Raw genomic sequence first — 12,955 nt, forward strand, 5'->3', positions numbered from 1 at the left:
ATTTTGTGGGCTGAACATACTTTAGAAAAACTTTTATGAACTTTGTTTCAGCCTGTAAGGTCCAGCAGCCCGTTTACCTGCAGGACTGAAAGCAGCCTCCAATTGCACCTCCATGTCTGTGCAACAGTAGTTTCAAGTTTTATTTTATTAGCATAGTTACTTAAAATCATGGCATGAAAAGTTCAGCATTAAAATCTTATAAAATAATACAATATTTAGATCAACTGTAAGCCATTGTAATTGCGAGTTAAGTTCTTGAGTGTGAGTCAGTTCGAAATTGTGCGTCTTTGGAGGCGAGGCCGTCAATAAACACCCCATTTCCCACGAGGATATATTTAATGTCATTGTGCCGTATGGCCTAAGAGAGAGGACGAGTGTGGCCTGAGTTCAATGGTTTCCTCAAGAGTGCTTTAGGTTGGCCATAGGATGTTTCGGCCTAGCGCCATCCCTGCGCGCTCCTTGCAGCTTCTTTGCTGGAATGCTATTCAGAATGTTTAGGCGGGCCTTGCCTGCCACCATGCCCCGTCGGGCCCTCTTTCCTGTGCGCTTGTAAATACAGCCCTGCCTTATCCTGCCCTCTGGTGTAGGCTCTTCTGTGCGGTGAAACACTCCTTCTTTTGTGAGGAAACGATCAACCTGCAAGTGTTCCAGTGTCCCCGGATACTTTTGCTTTCTTGAGTTATTATTGCATATACATCCTAAATGTGAGCTAGCTATGTTTCTTTGCTCATGGCATTTGTGAAAGCATGTTTTAAATAAAAATAAATTCAACTGTGTGAAATACAAATATGAGCACTTCTTAGCTGCCCAGTAGCAGCCAATAATAACTACAGTATTTTTGCTATTTCCCCTTATTTTTAAGATTTGCAATAGTATTATATCGGATTGTTAAGGGAGCGATTCTCATTTTATTGTGATTTTTTTTAATGTGTATATTATGATATGAAAGAAAATATAATTTCAGAATGTAGTCACTGTGAAAAAGAGATGCAAGACTGAAAAAGATTACAAACAAAAGCAGTGTGGGATTTTGTCAAACTGCATCGTGCTGAAATCTCATTCAATATGTGTCTTTTGTTTTAGACTGCCTGGAGGTGCTATGCTACGGAAAACCCAGATTCTGCAACGTGGAAAATATACATCCGAAAGTCGTCTAGAAATTACCAACTTGTCTCACCAAGTCCGAAAGTCAAAAAATCAGTTATGGTACTGATGCTGGAGCTGTTTTATGTTTAATGCATGCCTGATTACATGCGGAAAGATGCCACAATTATTTAAATGGCCAAAAATGTCATTTTAAATGATACATTATTGGAATTGAACCATTTTTACTGCGAAGTCTATATCTTATGAAATCTTACTTTGTCTGTAACTTGGGCAATGATATAGGCTATGGACTCTGAAGTTTTCTACTTCCAGTTTTGACGTGACGTCTATAGCATTCCCTAACAGGGAGACCATTAGGACTGAGTAGCAACACTCAGACTTGGTTGCCCATCCCGCTTCTTTGGGTACCACCTGATTATTATTTTTTTTTTTAAATGATGTCCATAACATTTTTCCTAACATAGCACTACCGTACATTCACAACCAAGAGTGTGTAATGCCAGGAATGAATCTCAAATTGCAGTACAGATAGACATCATCCCAATAGCAGCATCTCATATCAACGTTTCGACTAAACGCTTCATCCTGCAGCAGACCCAAAATCCAAACATCTATTAATCACCCCTCAAGGTGGTCTATGGTTCATTGAGTCCGTAGTTGTAGAGAGAATCTTCCCCCATGCTGTCATATCACCCATGATCTTGTCCTCTGTCCATTTCGCTTTCATTTGTTGCTCATATGCCAATGCCCCTTCTATCAAGTCTTTCTTCCATCTTGCCACCCTCCGTGCATTAGAGGCCGCCCTCTGCTTTTTGCAAGCACTGACCCCAATACCAGCATTGGGAGTTTCCTTTTTATCTCACTTCCGTCTCTGTATTTTTCCAAGTGAGTTTGGAATGTGAGGCCGTGACCTCCCTTCCTCCTTTGTTGGTAAGGCTCCCTTGAGCTGATGAGCTATGGTTGATATGCCTGTGCTCAGTGAGAGGTACAGATACCACGAAGACTGTGAGCAGCATTTCTAGCACCTCTAAACCAACTTGTTACCCTCTATTGAAGACGGATAACAATCCTGAAACACCTGTCCTGAGATGCACAGCACTGGCTGCACCGACAGTGGTGAAATCTAAAGACTTTTACTGAAGTAGGTGTTACAATACACTGCATTTACCATAATGGAGTGCTGGGATGTATTGTATTGTATTGTATTGTAAGTGCATTTGTATAGCGGTTACTACCCCTGACGAGACGTTGAATCGCTTTCTTCGGCAAGTAGCATGCTACTCCGGGACCCATGGAGGATTAGTGTTGAATTAGTATAGTGAAACATGCAAGTACATTTTAAGTGGTGGATAGGTTAGTCAGTTATTTGGATTCGGAAGGATAGCAGAAGGATAGAAGAGGAAAAAAGGTTTGTATTTATATAGCGCTTGTTATCCCTGATGGGGTGTAGAAGCTCGCTGCTCCGGAAACCCATTAAGGATTAGTGGTGAATTAGTATGGTGAAATATGAAAGCGATTTGAGTGGTGGATATTAGTCAGTTATTTGGAGTGTGAAGGATAGTGGAGGGATAGCAGGGGAAGAACGGTTTGCATTCATCTAGCACCTGTTACCCCTGATGGGTGTTGAAGAACTTTTCTGGTGAGTAGCACGCTGCTCCGGAACCCATAAAGGATTAGTGTTGAAAATTAGTATAGTGAAATATGAAGTAATTTGAGTGGTAGATATGTTATTCAGTTATTTGGATAGAGAAGGGTAGGTGGCAGTATAGAAGAGGGAAAGAGGTTTGTATTTATATAGTGCTTGCTACTCCAGATGGGTTTTGTAGCACTATTTGGCGAGTAGCACGCTACTCTGGAACCCATCAGGATTAGTGTTGAATTAGTGTGGTGAAACATGAAATTATTTGAGTGGTGGATAGGTTAGTCAGTTATTTGCTTTGAGAAGAGTTGGGGAGGGGTAGAAAAGGGAAAAAAGGTTTGCATTTATATAGTGCTTGTAACCCTGATGGAGTGTTGAAACGCTTTATTGGCGAGTAGTACTCTGCTCTGGAACCCATAAAGGATTAGTGGTTCGTTAGTATAGTGGAATATGGATTTTGAGAAGTGAAGTGAGGCAGTGTGCTTCCTCCCTCCTTTATTATTCCAACTAAACACACTTTTATTTCCTTGCCAATGAGGTCACCAGTAATTCGGTTCACATCCCCAAAAGGTTTGTATCTTTGAGCAATTCCAAGTCATATGTAAAAATATCTGCGGCAGATTGACCACAGCAACCACATTCAGATATCCTATTAAGGTGGATCAGGGCTACTTTCCTTGGTGTAAAATATGTCCTGTGGAAAAATTGAAACTCTATTGAGTTGAATATAGTGTTCGGTGATATGTTTTTAACCCGTTCACATGCCCTTTTCCAATCAGACGCAGTGAAGTCATCGGGGCAATTGCCATCCAACGGACTTGCTACCTATGTGTATTACTACCCCTTACAGACAGCTACGCTGTATAGAAATATGTCTGCATCCAAGCAAGTTGAGCAGCAGCTGCATAACTATATGTTCCGGAGGACCTTTTTAGAAGGAGCTCCAAATTGTATGCAGTACATGTGCTATCATAGCATACTACAAGAAATGCACTGGCCCTACTCCAAACTGCTACTGCACCTGTAAGAATGATATAACTCTATTATTTATTAACAGATCTCCCACCTTTTCGGTGCCACCCTCTCGCAATCTAAGGACATCTTACAACATATTTTGAAAGGGTTGCATGGACCAAACACTCAAATGGAGATCTTTTCAATATTTTAATCCATTTTCCAGCCATCTTTCGAACTAAGTAAGGGAGTTCACCTGGCACCCCCACCGTTTCATCATAAAGAGCTCCATTAAAGAGGCATGTGCTTGGAGCATGTTAAGACCTACATTTCCCAGTTAGGGTCACCTTCAACCCACTGGACCACATGCTGCAATTGCAGTGTAAAGTAAGGACAGGTCTGACAGTCCCAAGCCTCCCTCCAACAATGAACATTTCAGTGTATCTAATTTTACACAATTATGATTCCAGCCCAAAGCAAAGTACGCATCGAACTATCCAGTCAAAGAAACATAAGCAATTGGGATAGGGCACATAGTATTTTGTATTAGATATAGACAGCATATAGACAAAAGGACTGCTTACTTAAGGAAATAAGGTCCATTATGGATAGGGCTCCCGGTTTTATCTATTTTTTTTTAGTTTTCCGTCTGTATTTATCCATAGTTATTTTTTGCTAATTTTATCTGTATTCATATTTATTTTGGGTTTTGTGGAAAAATGAAGCTGAAATTAGTATATTTCCACATTTATTTAACCAGTAAATATGTAAATATGCACTCCTGCTTGAATGCATATTAGGTTTTAATGTTGTAAACCCCCACAGAAGATAAATCAATGCCCTTATAAGAAAATATGCATATTTCAGTATCAACCCTGTGCATATCTACTGCTGTTAAAGCCTCTTTACTAAAATTCCTTAGCCCCCTTACCTACCAATCCACACAGCTATTGGCCTGGAAGTCATGGCAAACCGTATTTAGAATTACTCAAAAAGCAACCCAATATCCGTTTTTATCCATATTTAAAAAATAAATACAGACAAGAAAATACATGTTTTCTGTCAGTATTTATCTGTAACAATCAGTAAAAACGGAAAACAGGGAGCCTTAATTATGAAACGGGGCAACGACCTTCAGAATTTTGTTGAATGCGCGAGCCCATCCTGCCTCCTGGTGACGTTGAGATTATATTTTGCAACCAGCCTGATCCCCAAATATATAATCTTCTCCTTTTCCCATTCCAATCCTAGGTTCAAGGGGAAGTAGTCACTAGTATCCCCCTCCACCTCCCCAGGGGGGACAGTCTGATTTTGCTTCTGTTAGTATGTACTCTATTGACCTCATGGAATCCCTCCAGTTAATCCAACATATTGGGCACAGAACCAACAGGCTCTCTCAGATAAACCAATGCATCTTCAGCATATAGCAAGTTGACATAGGTCTCATCAACATTTCAAACCCCTCCACCCCAGCTGATTCAGCAATAACGTCTGAGCTGTTCTTGCGCTGCAGCATTAAATATGTGAGTGCAGCTTATACCTTTTCAACAGCCAAGACAACATTATATCCAATTTGCTTCCCTCGTGGAACAATCATTGTCTGTACAGCCTATTCATGCATTTCCCGATTCTCAGCCTGATTTGCTCCACCTGGAACTTCACGCCAATAAGTAGTTGGGAGTCTGCATGGTCCATTACCATCTTCCTGTCCTAATTTGCCTTCCTGTCCTAATTTGCCTTCCTGTCCTAATTTGCCTTCCTGTCCTAATTTGCCTTTCTGTTCTAATTCTAATATAGTTTGTTCCACATGCTGTTGCACCCCAAATATCCAAGCAATACACTCTCCTCTAACGCTTCCAATCTACAGTTAGGCTATCTGTGGAGATCTGATTGCTCTTGAAAAATTGTGTTGTGTACTCGTTGATACGACCTAAAAATGCACTTTTTGTCAGTACCTCTGCTTTTATTGTCCATTGTCCATAATGGTTTGCTTGGTTGCCGCATCAAGTTGTCAGTGTGATGCAGGGTTGGATTGGCATAAAAAACGGGCCCGGGCACACCAAAAAAAAAGTGGCCTACATTTGCGGATTGCCTTTCCACAAAGCACTAATACAGCGAAGTTTCATGAAAAGAAAGGGGTGGGGGGGCATGTTTTATTAACTTCACTTAGATTTTTTAAAAATGCACAGATTAGTGCACACTGCTGAGCCACACATGAATGCAAGTGAGGCCACTTCTGCTCAGGCCCACTGCCCCGCTCAATCAGCATACATTAATGGGCCGACCCAGCAAGAGAAAGAGTGATACCTCTGCCGAACTGCCTCTAGAAAGGCCACTCAGGCACCACTGGGCCGCTGGAAGCATCCTAACAGCCCAGGCTGCCAACAGCTAGAACTCGGCTACCGGCCCTTCAGCCATTTCCTGAGTGACCGCGTTACCAATCTGAAGCTGGTTTGAGGATCAAGGGGTAGTGTTCGAGGTGAAACCAATTGGGATGAATTGATATCTTCCCTGCATCTTAGCACACAATCTAATCTGCTATTAGTATTCTGAACATGAGAGTAGAAGGAGTATGCCTTGCCTAATGGATACTGATATCTCCAAATCTCCATCAAACTCAAGTCAGTCATTATTTACAGTGTTTTTCTCTGTGCCAGGCTTAATACCCGGTCTAGAGGGGTATTTTTCTGACTGCCAATTCAGTACACAGTTGAAATAACCAGTCCATATAACTCTCACATTCAAATACATGGCTATTGCTCTCATCACACCTGGAAAGAATACTTTATCGTCCATATTAGGGGCATAAGCATTCACAAACCAGGTATCAAAGCCATCCAAGTGACTACAATCACATATCAACCTATAGGATCCGTAATCACGGTCTTGTTTCAAAAAGGGGACTCCTACTGCTATTCGGACCACCCCTCTTCTTGTACAATAAGACTATGCGATGCCAAACGTGTCCCCTCCCTTACTTCCTGATATCTTTAATTTCTGCCATAAGTGGGTTTCTTCAGGCATTGCAATCTGGACCATATATCGTTGAAGATATGAACATACCCTGTATTTCTTAGGATAACTATTAAGCCCTCTTACATTCCAAGTTATTAATGTCCTTTGCATTATATCTGCAATTTTGTAGAAGAGGAACCCACACAGATCAAGCCAGAGGCAGTTGTAAAATGTACATCCATCTCCATGCTGCTACTGCAAGTCATCCTAACCAATACCATCCAATACTTCCAGTATAGTTGTTTACAACTGTCAAAAATCCACATTCCCATTCATGCATGACATAATCATCTTTCCCTCGTCCTCACCAAGGGCATACCCAGAAACACGCAGCTATGAGTCAGCCCAGGTGGGTCACCAACCCTTCAAGGAGATAGAGCAATCGTATATCAGCCCTTCCCACTTCTATCAACAATAATCAAACTTCTAACCCTAACTCAACAATTGACCTAGCAGTATTCGGCCTAAGCCCTCCCACAATAGTAGGCCTCCAACCAGTGTGAGTCTGCCTGCTCTAATGACATAGAGAGAGTTACTGGAGAATTTACGAATCCCCTCCCTGCTGAAGGTGGAGGTAATGAAATGTCATATTGCTTGTCAGACCCTCAGTTTTGTGCTGTAAAAAACTGCAGTCTTGCTACCTTCATTCTGACAACAAGAAAGAGAGTACAACTATAGCTGATACATCCAAACTCACTTGTCTCATTGCTATTCTCTTCATCTTATCTCACACACTGAGTTACTCCTGCAGTGTTCAATCATGAGCCTATACCTCCATTCATAGCCTGTCTAGGAGAGTAAGTGGTGGTTCCAACCTCCTCAGAGGAGGACCCCTCATCCCTCCTCATTGTGCCATCCTCTTGAATCATTACGTGGGGAGCATTTCGCTGACTATCTTGATCACCCTGTGATGCTCGTTGGTTTCTTCCACCTCCAGCAATCTACCACTAGCCACTCACTGAAGCCCAGGGCCTTCCAATGTTGGTCTCACAGCACCAACAGAAGTAGGCCCCATAAGATTCCCCCGGCAGTATTCTTGCAAAGGACCAGTCTCACTGCAGACCGGAAGACTGCTCATGAGCCTGGGTGATGAACCTCTGACCTGTCTTGTAGTCAGCACACTGCGCATCACCCTCTGTCATGCCAATTTTCCAGGAAGTCTGTTCTCCACTATTTGCAGACCGCTGCCCCAGCCACCTCCAGGCCTTAATTTGGTTACTTCCCCACTGTCCCAGTGCCACAAAGGGAGTCAGGCCTCAGGCAGGATTTGTTTTCCCACTGGCCAGACTGCTCACCTCTCTACAGTCAGGCATCCAAACCTCTGATGCCACATCGGCCGCATCTGTTAAATTACAGCTCATGTCTTCTCAGGCCCAGGACGCCTCTCAGCTTTCCACAGCCATCAGTGTCTCCCTCACATGTTCAGGCATCTTTAATTTCACAGAAAGGAGGTTCAGTCGCTACACGACAACTGTTGCAACCGGTTCCTACCCAGAATTACAAAGGTTACTGCTGAGGTTGGCAAAGCTTGCTAGCTCTATGTCCTGTCGGACATCACACCAGAATAACTAGATTATTTTATTTTCCAATTGTTTTTTACTTTGTTCACTAGGATCCTTTGAAACATTGTTCCAATATAAAGTCTGAATTGTTACCAACTTGCTCTTGAGACTCCAAAATGTATACTTTTTCAATTATTCTTGTAAGCCTCAACTTTGGCCTGCTAACCAAGCCTGTTGAAACTAACTATTCTGATAACAATTGGATGGCTGAAAAGTGCATATCAAGACTATTAGAGTGTATTTTCCTCATGTGACTGGGAATCTTAAGAATGCCTCTTATCATCATGCTGACCCCAATGAAAGGAAACACTGATACCCAAAACCAATGAACCAATGTATTTTAATGTTCCTTTGTATGTTTCTGAGGTTTTAGACTTAAAATAGGGCTTACATTCTCTGGAAAAATGTTTCTTGTTTTACTTTTACAAGGTGAGAATAGGAAAGGAGATAAATTGTGGCAGATGTGCAAAAGAAAATCATTAAAAAAAAGAAAAAATAAAGGGAAGGGGAACAGGGTGCAAGATAATTGTGACCTCCCATATTTCAAAAGCAAATTTTGCTTCACAAAGAATTTTCAGTGATTAAATATGACTCACTCACAACCTAAGTGTGACTTACTCCTGAATTTATAGGTGTAATTCTCACTTGGAAACATATATAAAATGTGTAAATCTGGTCAAAGGACAGTGATGTATAATGGAAGCCCCATCATATAAAAATAAACTTTAGATCAGAAAATCAGATAAACTAACACCAAAATGTAATACAATTCATATTTTGTGCTTTGAGATTTATACCTCAACCTGAAACGATATTTGTGACAGAAATTTTCTCAATTACTTTTGGCAACTTAGTGCACTATAGGGAACCAGGCATTCCATTACCAATCCTGATTTAGAGAGCTGGATTTGTACCTTTATTTTAAATAATGCTGCTTTAGCCCCTTTTTCATCGAACAAAGAAGCATTAGATTTAATCCCAAAAATATCATAGATGTTTGATGTTAAGGGCACATAATATCAACATGGGTTTAGCATCTTTTGTAGAAGAGGGAGTCAAAAGTGTCTGACTATTTACCTAATGATCTGTTAGAAATATAGCTTATGTACTAAAGATATGGTCTTAATTTACATCCATCACTGTATTGTTTTGGATCTGAACTTTAGCATTGGTTCTACATTGCTTGGTTATAAATATTCTACATGTAGGTATCTGTCTCACCAATCCTGTTTTTTTTCCAAGGCTCCATTAAAGGCTTTTTGGCTTCTTTCAGCAAGATAGCAAATGTGTTTTGTAAAGAGGATTGCCTTTGCTATTGAATAAAATTGTACTTTATACCTTTACTATCGAATATGTATATTAAATATATAGCAGAAGTGAGTGGGCAACATTCTACATTCCATTGTACAGCATAGGAGCGTATCCCAAATTTGTATCAATGCAATTCCTTTCAACAGCATTGACACACATCTTACAATTAAAAGATAAAAAGATCTCAGATACTATGAGATATTACTTCTGAGTCTGTAGATTTAAAAATAATGTTGATTGTATATCTTCAGAACCAATCTGCTATTCTGGGAATTTTAATTAACATAATCTATTTTGTTGATTTCAGGTTAAAAAGAAGAAGTTTAAGACAGAAAAAGACAACGGTATAGGATCATGTGACAAAATGTCTGTTCCGAACATTACCTATGATTCTGTAATAGATGACAGAAAAAATGACAGCTATAACCTTGATGCCTATGAGAATACAAGTAAGGAATTAAGTATTACCTTATCACCATATTTCTCTCTCTAATCAGTGCTGTCTTTCCACTTTTCTGATCTCATGTGTCTGCTCTACGTTTTCCTATCACTCAACCATTAACTTGTATTGTATGGATTGTCTTTGTTACACTGTCATCTCCTTGGCATCTCACCTCACATACATCTTATTTTTGTTATCAGCACTTTTCCATGATCTCTCTCACATGTTCCTATCCCTGCTTTTGCATGGCCCTTTTTAACTTTCTAATCGATTTTCAATCTGAATCGCCTGTTCATTATTGTTCCTTTACTATGCCAGCTTTCCTCTGTTTTCATCAATAGCCACCCCATGCCTTGAATACAATCTCATGAGTTACCTTGTTTCCTCAATATTGATTAATTGTTCTAAATGTTGTCCTCTTTATTCCTTCTCCTTCCTAGCACTCGCAACGGTGGACTACACTGTAATGTAATAATATTTCAGCTTTTCTCTTCCTGATTATAGCTTTTTGTCTTCGCCTAATGCAATAGATTAAAATGTTCTAAAATGCATATTTAAAGAGAAAGACATTGAATAGATGTACTTTAAGTTGTTGAAGAAACCTTGCTGCCATTACATACAACATCTTGCATGTCGGATCAACCCATGTAACACAGGTTATTTTAGAATTGATCAACTTGATGTTATCATTTTGAAACACTTGGGTGATAAACAAGTGAAAGTCGACATTCCAGGGACTGTAATTGCAACAAGTTCATAGAATGTTTCTGATATGTAAATCTAAATGGATCTATGTATGTTTTGTATGTTTTATTCGGTTGTTCAAAATATCCTTGTTCTGAACATTCGAAGTCAAAGTGGCCCTTGTTTATGTAATTTAGGGTTCTTAGTTTTTCTGGCTGTACTCGCATTTGTAGTTTTTGTTTAAGCATATGAATTATTGGATTTAGGTGCGTAAAGCACCAAGTCTTTGTTCATACAGCTATATGGTGTGGTATTTGTATAAAACAGATCTATTTGGGAACCAACAGAGTTCTCAACAGTGGAGAAAGCTTAGGAGTACGATTTTAGATTGGTTTCAAGTAGGCCGGCAAGACGTAGGTTCCCATCGTGAGGTGAGGTAATGTTTTTGGAGAAATGTGTCTTTGGTTTCTAAAATGCATGATCTTCCGAGCAGTTTAGGTATTGATGGGCATGTTGTTCAGATTTTGAGTGCATAGATGATGAAAGCCTAACTTCCTTTGTTTCCTTTTTTCATTATTTCAGCTTCGGTTTAGTTATTAGTCTTGCTCCTGATGTGGCACTCTTCGCTTACGGAGGGTTTTTTCTCAGCCACATTTATTGAGAGTGTTGTTTCTGTTGGTCTTGAAGATAATGCAGACCTATAAAGGAAGCCTATGTAGTTCTTTTAGAATTGGGTTCATGTGATCAAACTTCTTCAGGCCTTGTTGAGATGAGCCACATCATGTAGGATGCCTTTCAGGAGTACTAATATTGTTTGGGTTGAGACCATCAAGCCGAGCATATCTTCATCCAGTTAGGAAAGGAACAAGGCTTGCACTTGTGGTCTGAATTTGGAATAAGGTGTGTAGATTTGAATTTCTTTTTTTAATGCAAGGAAACCAAGACCTGTACTGCGGTCTATTAAAAAAAAAACCTTGGGCAAAGGAGGTATTTCTGCCTGTCCCCCCAGATATAGACAGTGTCCTGATTGATCTTTTAAAGAATTTTGTAATTGTACACTAGGTATGATAACAGATGTGTTTACTGGTGAGATTATGGCACTGAGGCATGCACAAAAAGTGATGGGTGGAATGCTCAAATTAATCTCAACAAAAGATAATTACTGGGGCTGCATCTCAATCCATCTTGGAATGCCCAGACATGGGTGCTGTGCTTACTGTGCAACTGGAACAAAACTATACCTGGCTGATGAGCTGTAATAAGGATGAAATCAGTCCTTGGTTGCTTGTGTTCTGGTTCAGAGAGGACCTGGCCTGGCAGTTCGTCTTGGATGTTCCTATTGGAGCAGGGTCAAGACTGATTTGCACATGGTTGGATCCAAACTGAGGTGGCATGTGTGCAAAATGATGGACTAGTATGCGTCATGAGTAATTACTAGTACCTCAAATTGGTTCATGCATTTAATCAACCACTTCTTTGTATACTTCAGTGTGATGCCCTAAGAGGGCGGGTGTACCCAGATGAGGTTCCAGCACTGTGCCACGAGAACCAAGCTATACCTGGCTCATGACCCCTACTATGGGTGAAACTGGTCCTGGGCTGCTTGTGTTCTGGTTTAGGGTGGACCTGGCCTGGTATTTCGGGATGGACTGTTCCTATTGGATCAGGGTCAACGATGATTTGCATATTGCTGGGCCCAAACAAAGGTGGTACGGTGTGCGAAATTGCAATGGACTGTTATGTGGCCCAAGTAAATGCCAGTGGCTCAGAATAATTCAAGCAACCCATCTGTCACTTTTTTGTATACTTCAGGTTGAAAGTATGACGTCAAAATAAATCTGAATAATAGATGCCTTATTGCGGCAAGTAGAAATTAAATATGCTGGAGTATTGTAACATGATAGTACAGCAACATAATAGTAGTGTCTAAAGTCAGGACGATATAGTCATACTTCTTCAAATGTCTCCAACAGACTTCAAAGTATAATAATCTTGCCATAACTTTTTCAGTCACTTATAGAAATTGATATGAATTGATTCAGTTTGAAAAGTTTCTTTATCCCTGACCATTTGCTGAAATAATTTAGATGAGGTATATCTCCAAGATGATCAGAAATAGCCTCTCTCAGATACTTGACCTGTGGGATCAGAGATCTAATTTATGGTATATCTGCGGGATATGAAACATCTCACTCTTGGTTTTGGTTGTGTTGATTTTATAGCCATAGAAGATCACAAACA

General features: G+C 40.3%; 1 protein-coding gene across 1 annotated transcript in view; it reads left to right on the plus strand.

Moving 5' to 3' along the window:
- KCNQ1 (potassium voltage-gated channel subfamily Q member 1) overlaps positions 1 to 12,955 on the plus strand; it is a 1,043,019-nt gene that overhangs the window by 725,140 nt on the left and 304,924 nt on the right. Inside the window, exons 9-10 of the mRNA XM_086957849.1 lie at positions 1,084 to 1,206; positions 9,896 to 10,037. Of these exons, the coding sequence (XP_086813975.1) occupies positions 1,084 to 1,206; positions 9,896 to 10,037 (265 nt within the window). The remainder of the gene's footprint in view (positions 1 to 1,083; positions 1,207 to 9,895; positions 10,038 to 12,955) is intronic.

The sequence above is a fragment of the Lissotriton vulgaris genome, chromosome 2_1 (assembly GCF_964263255.1).
Source record: "Lissotriton vulgaris chromosome 2_1, aLisVul1.2, whole genome shotgun sequence".
Taxonomy (NCBI): Eukaryota; Metazoa; Chordata; class Amphibia; order Caudata; family Salamandridae; genus Lissotriton; species Lissotriton vulgaris.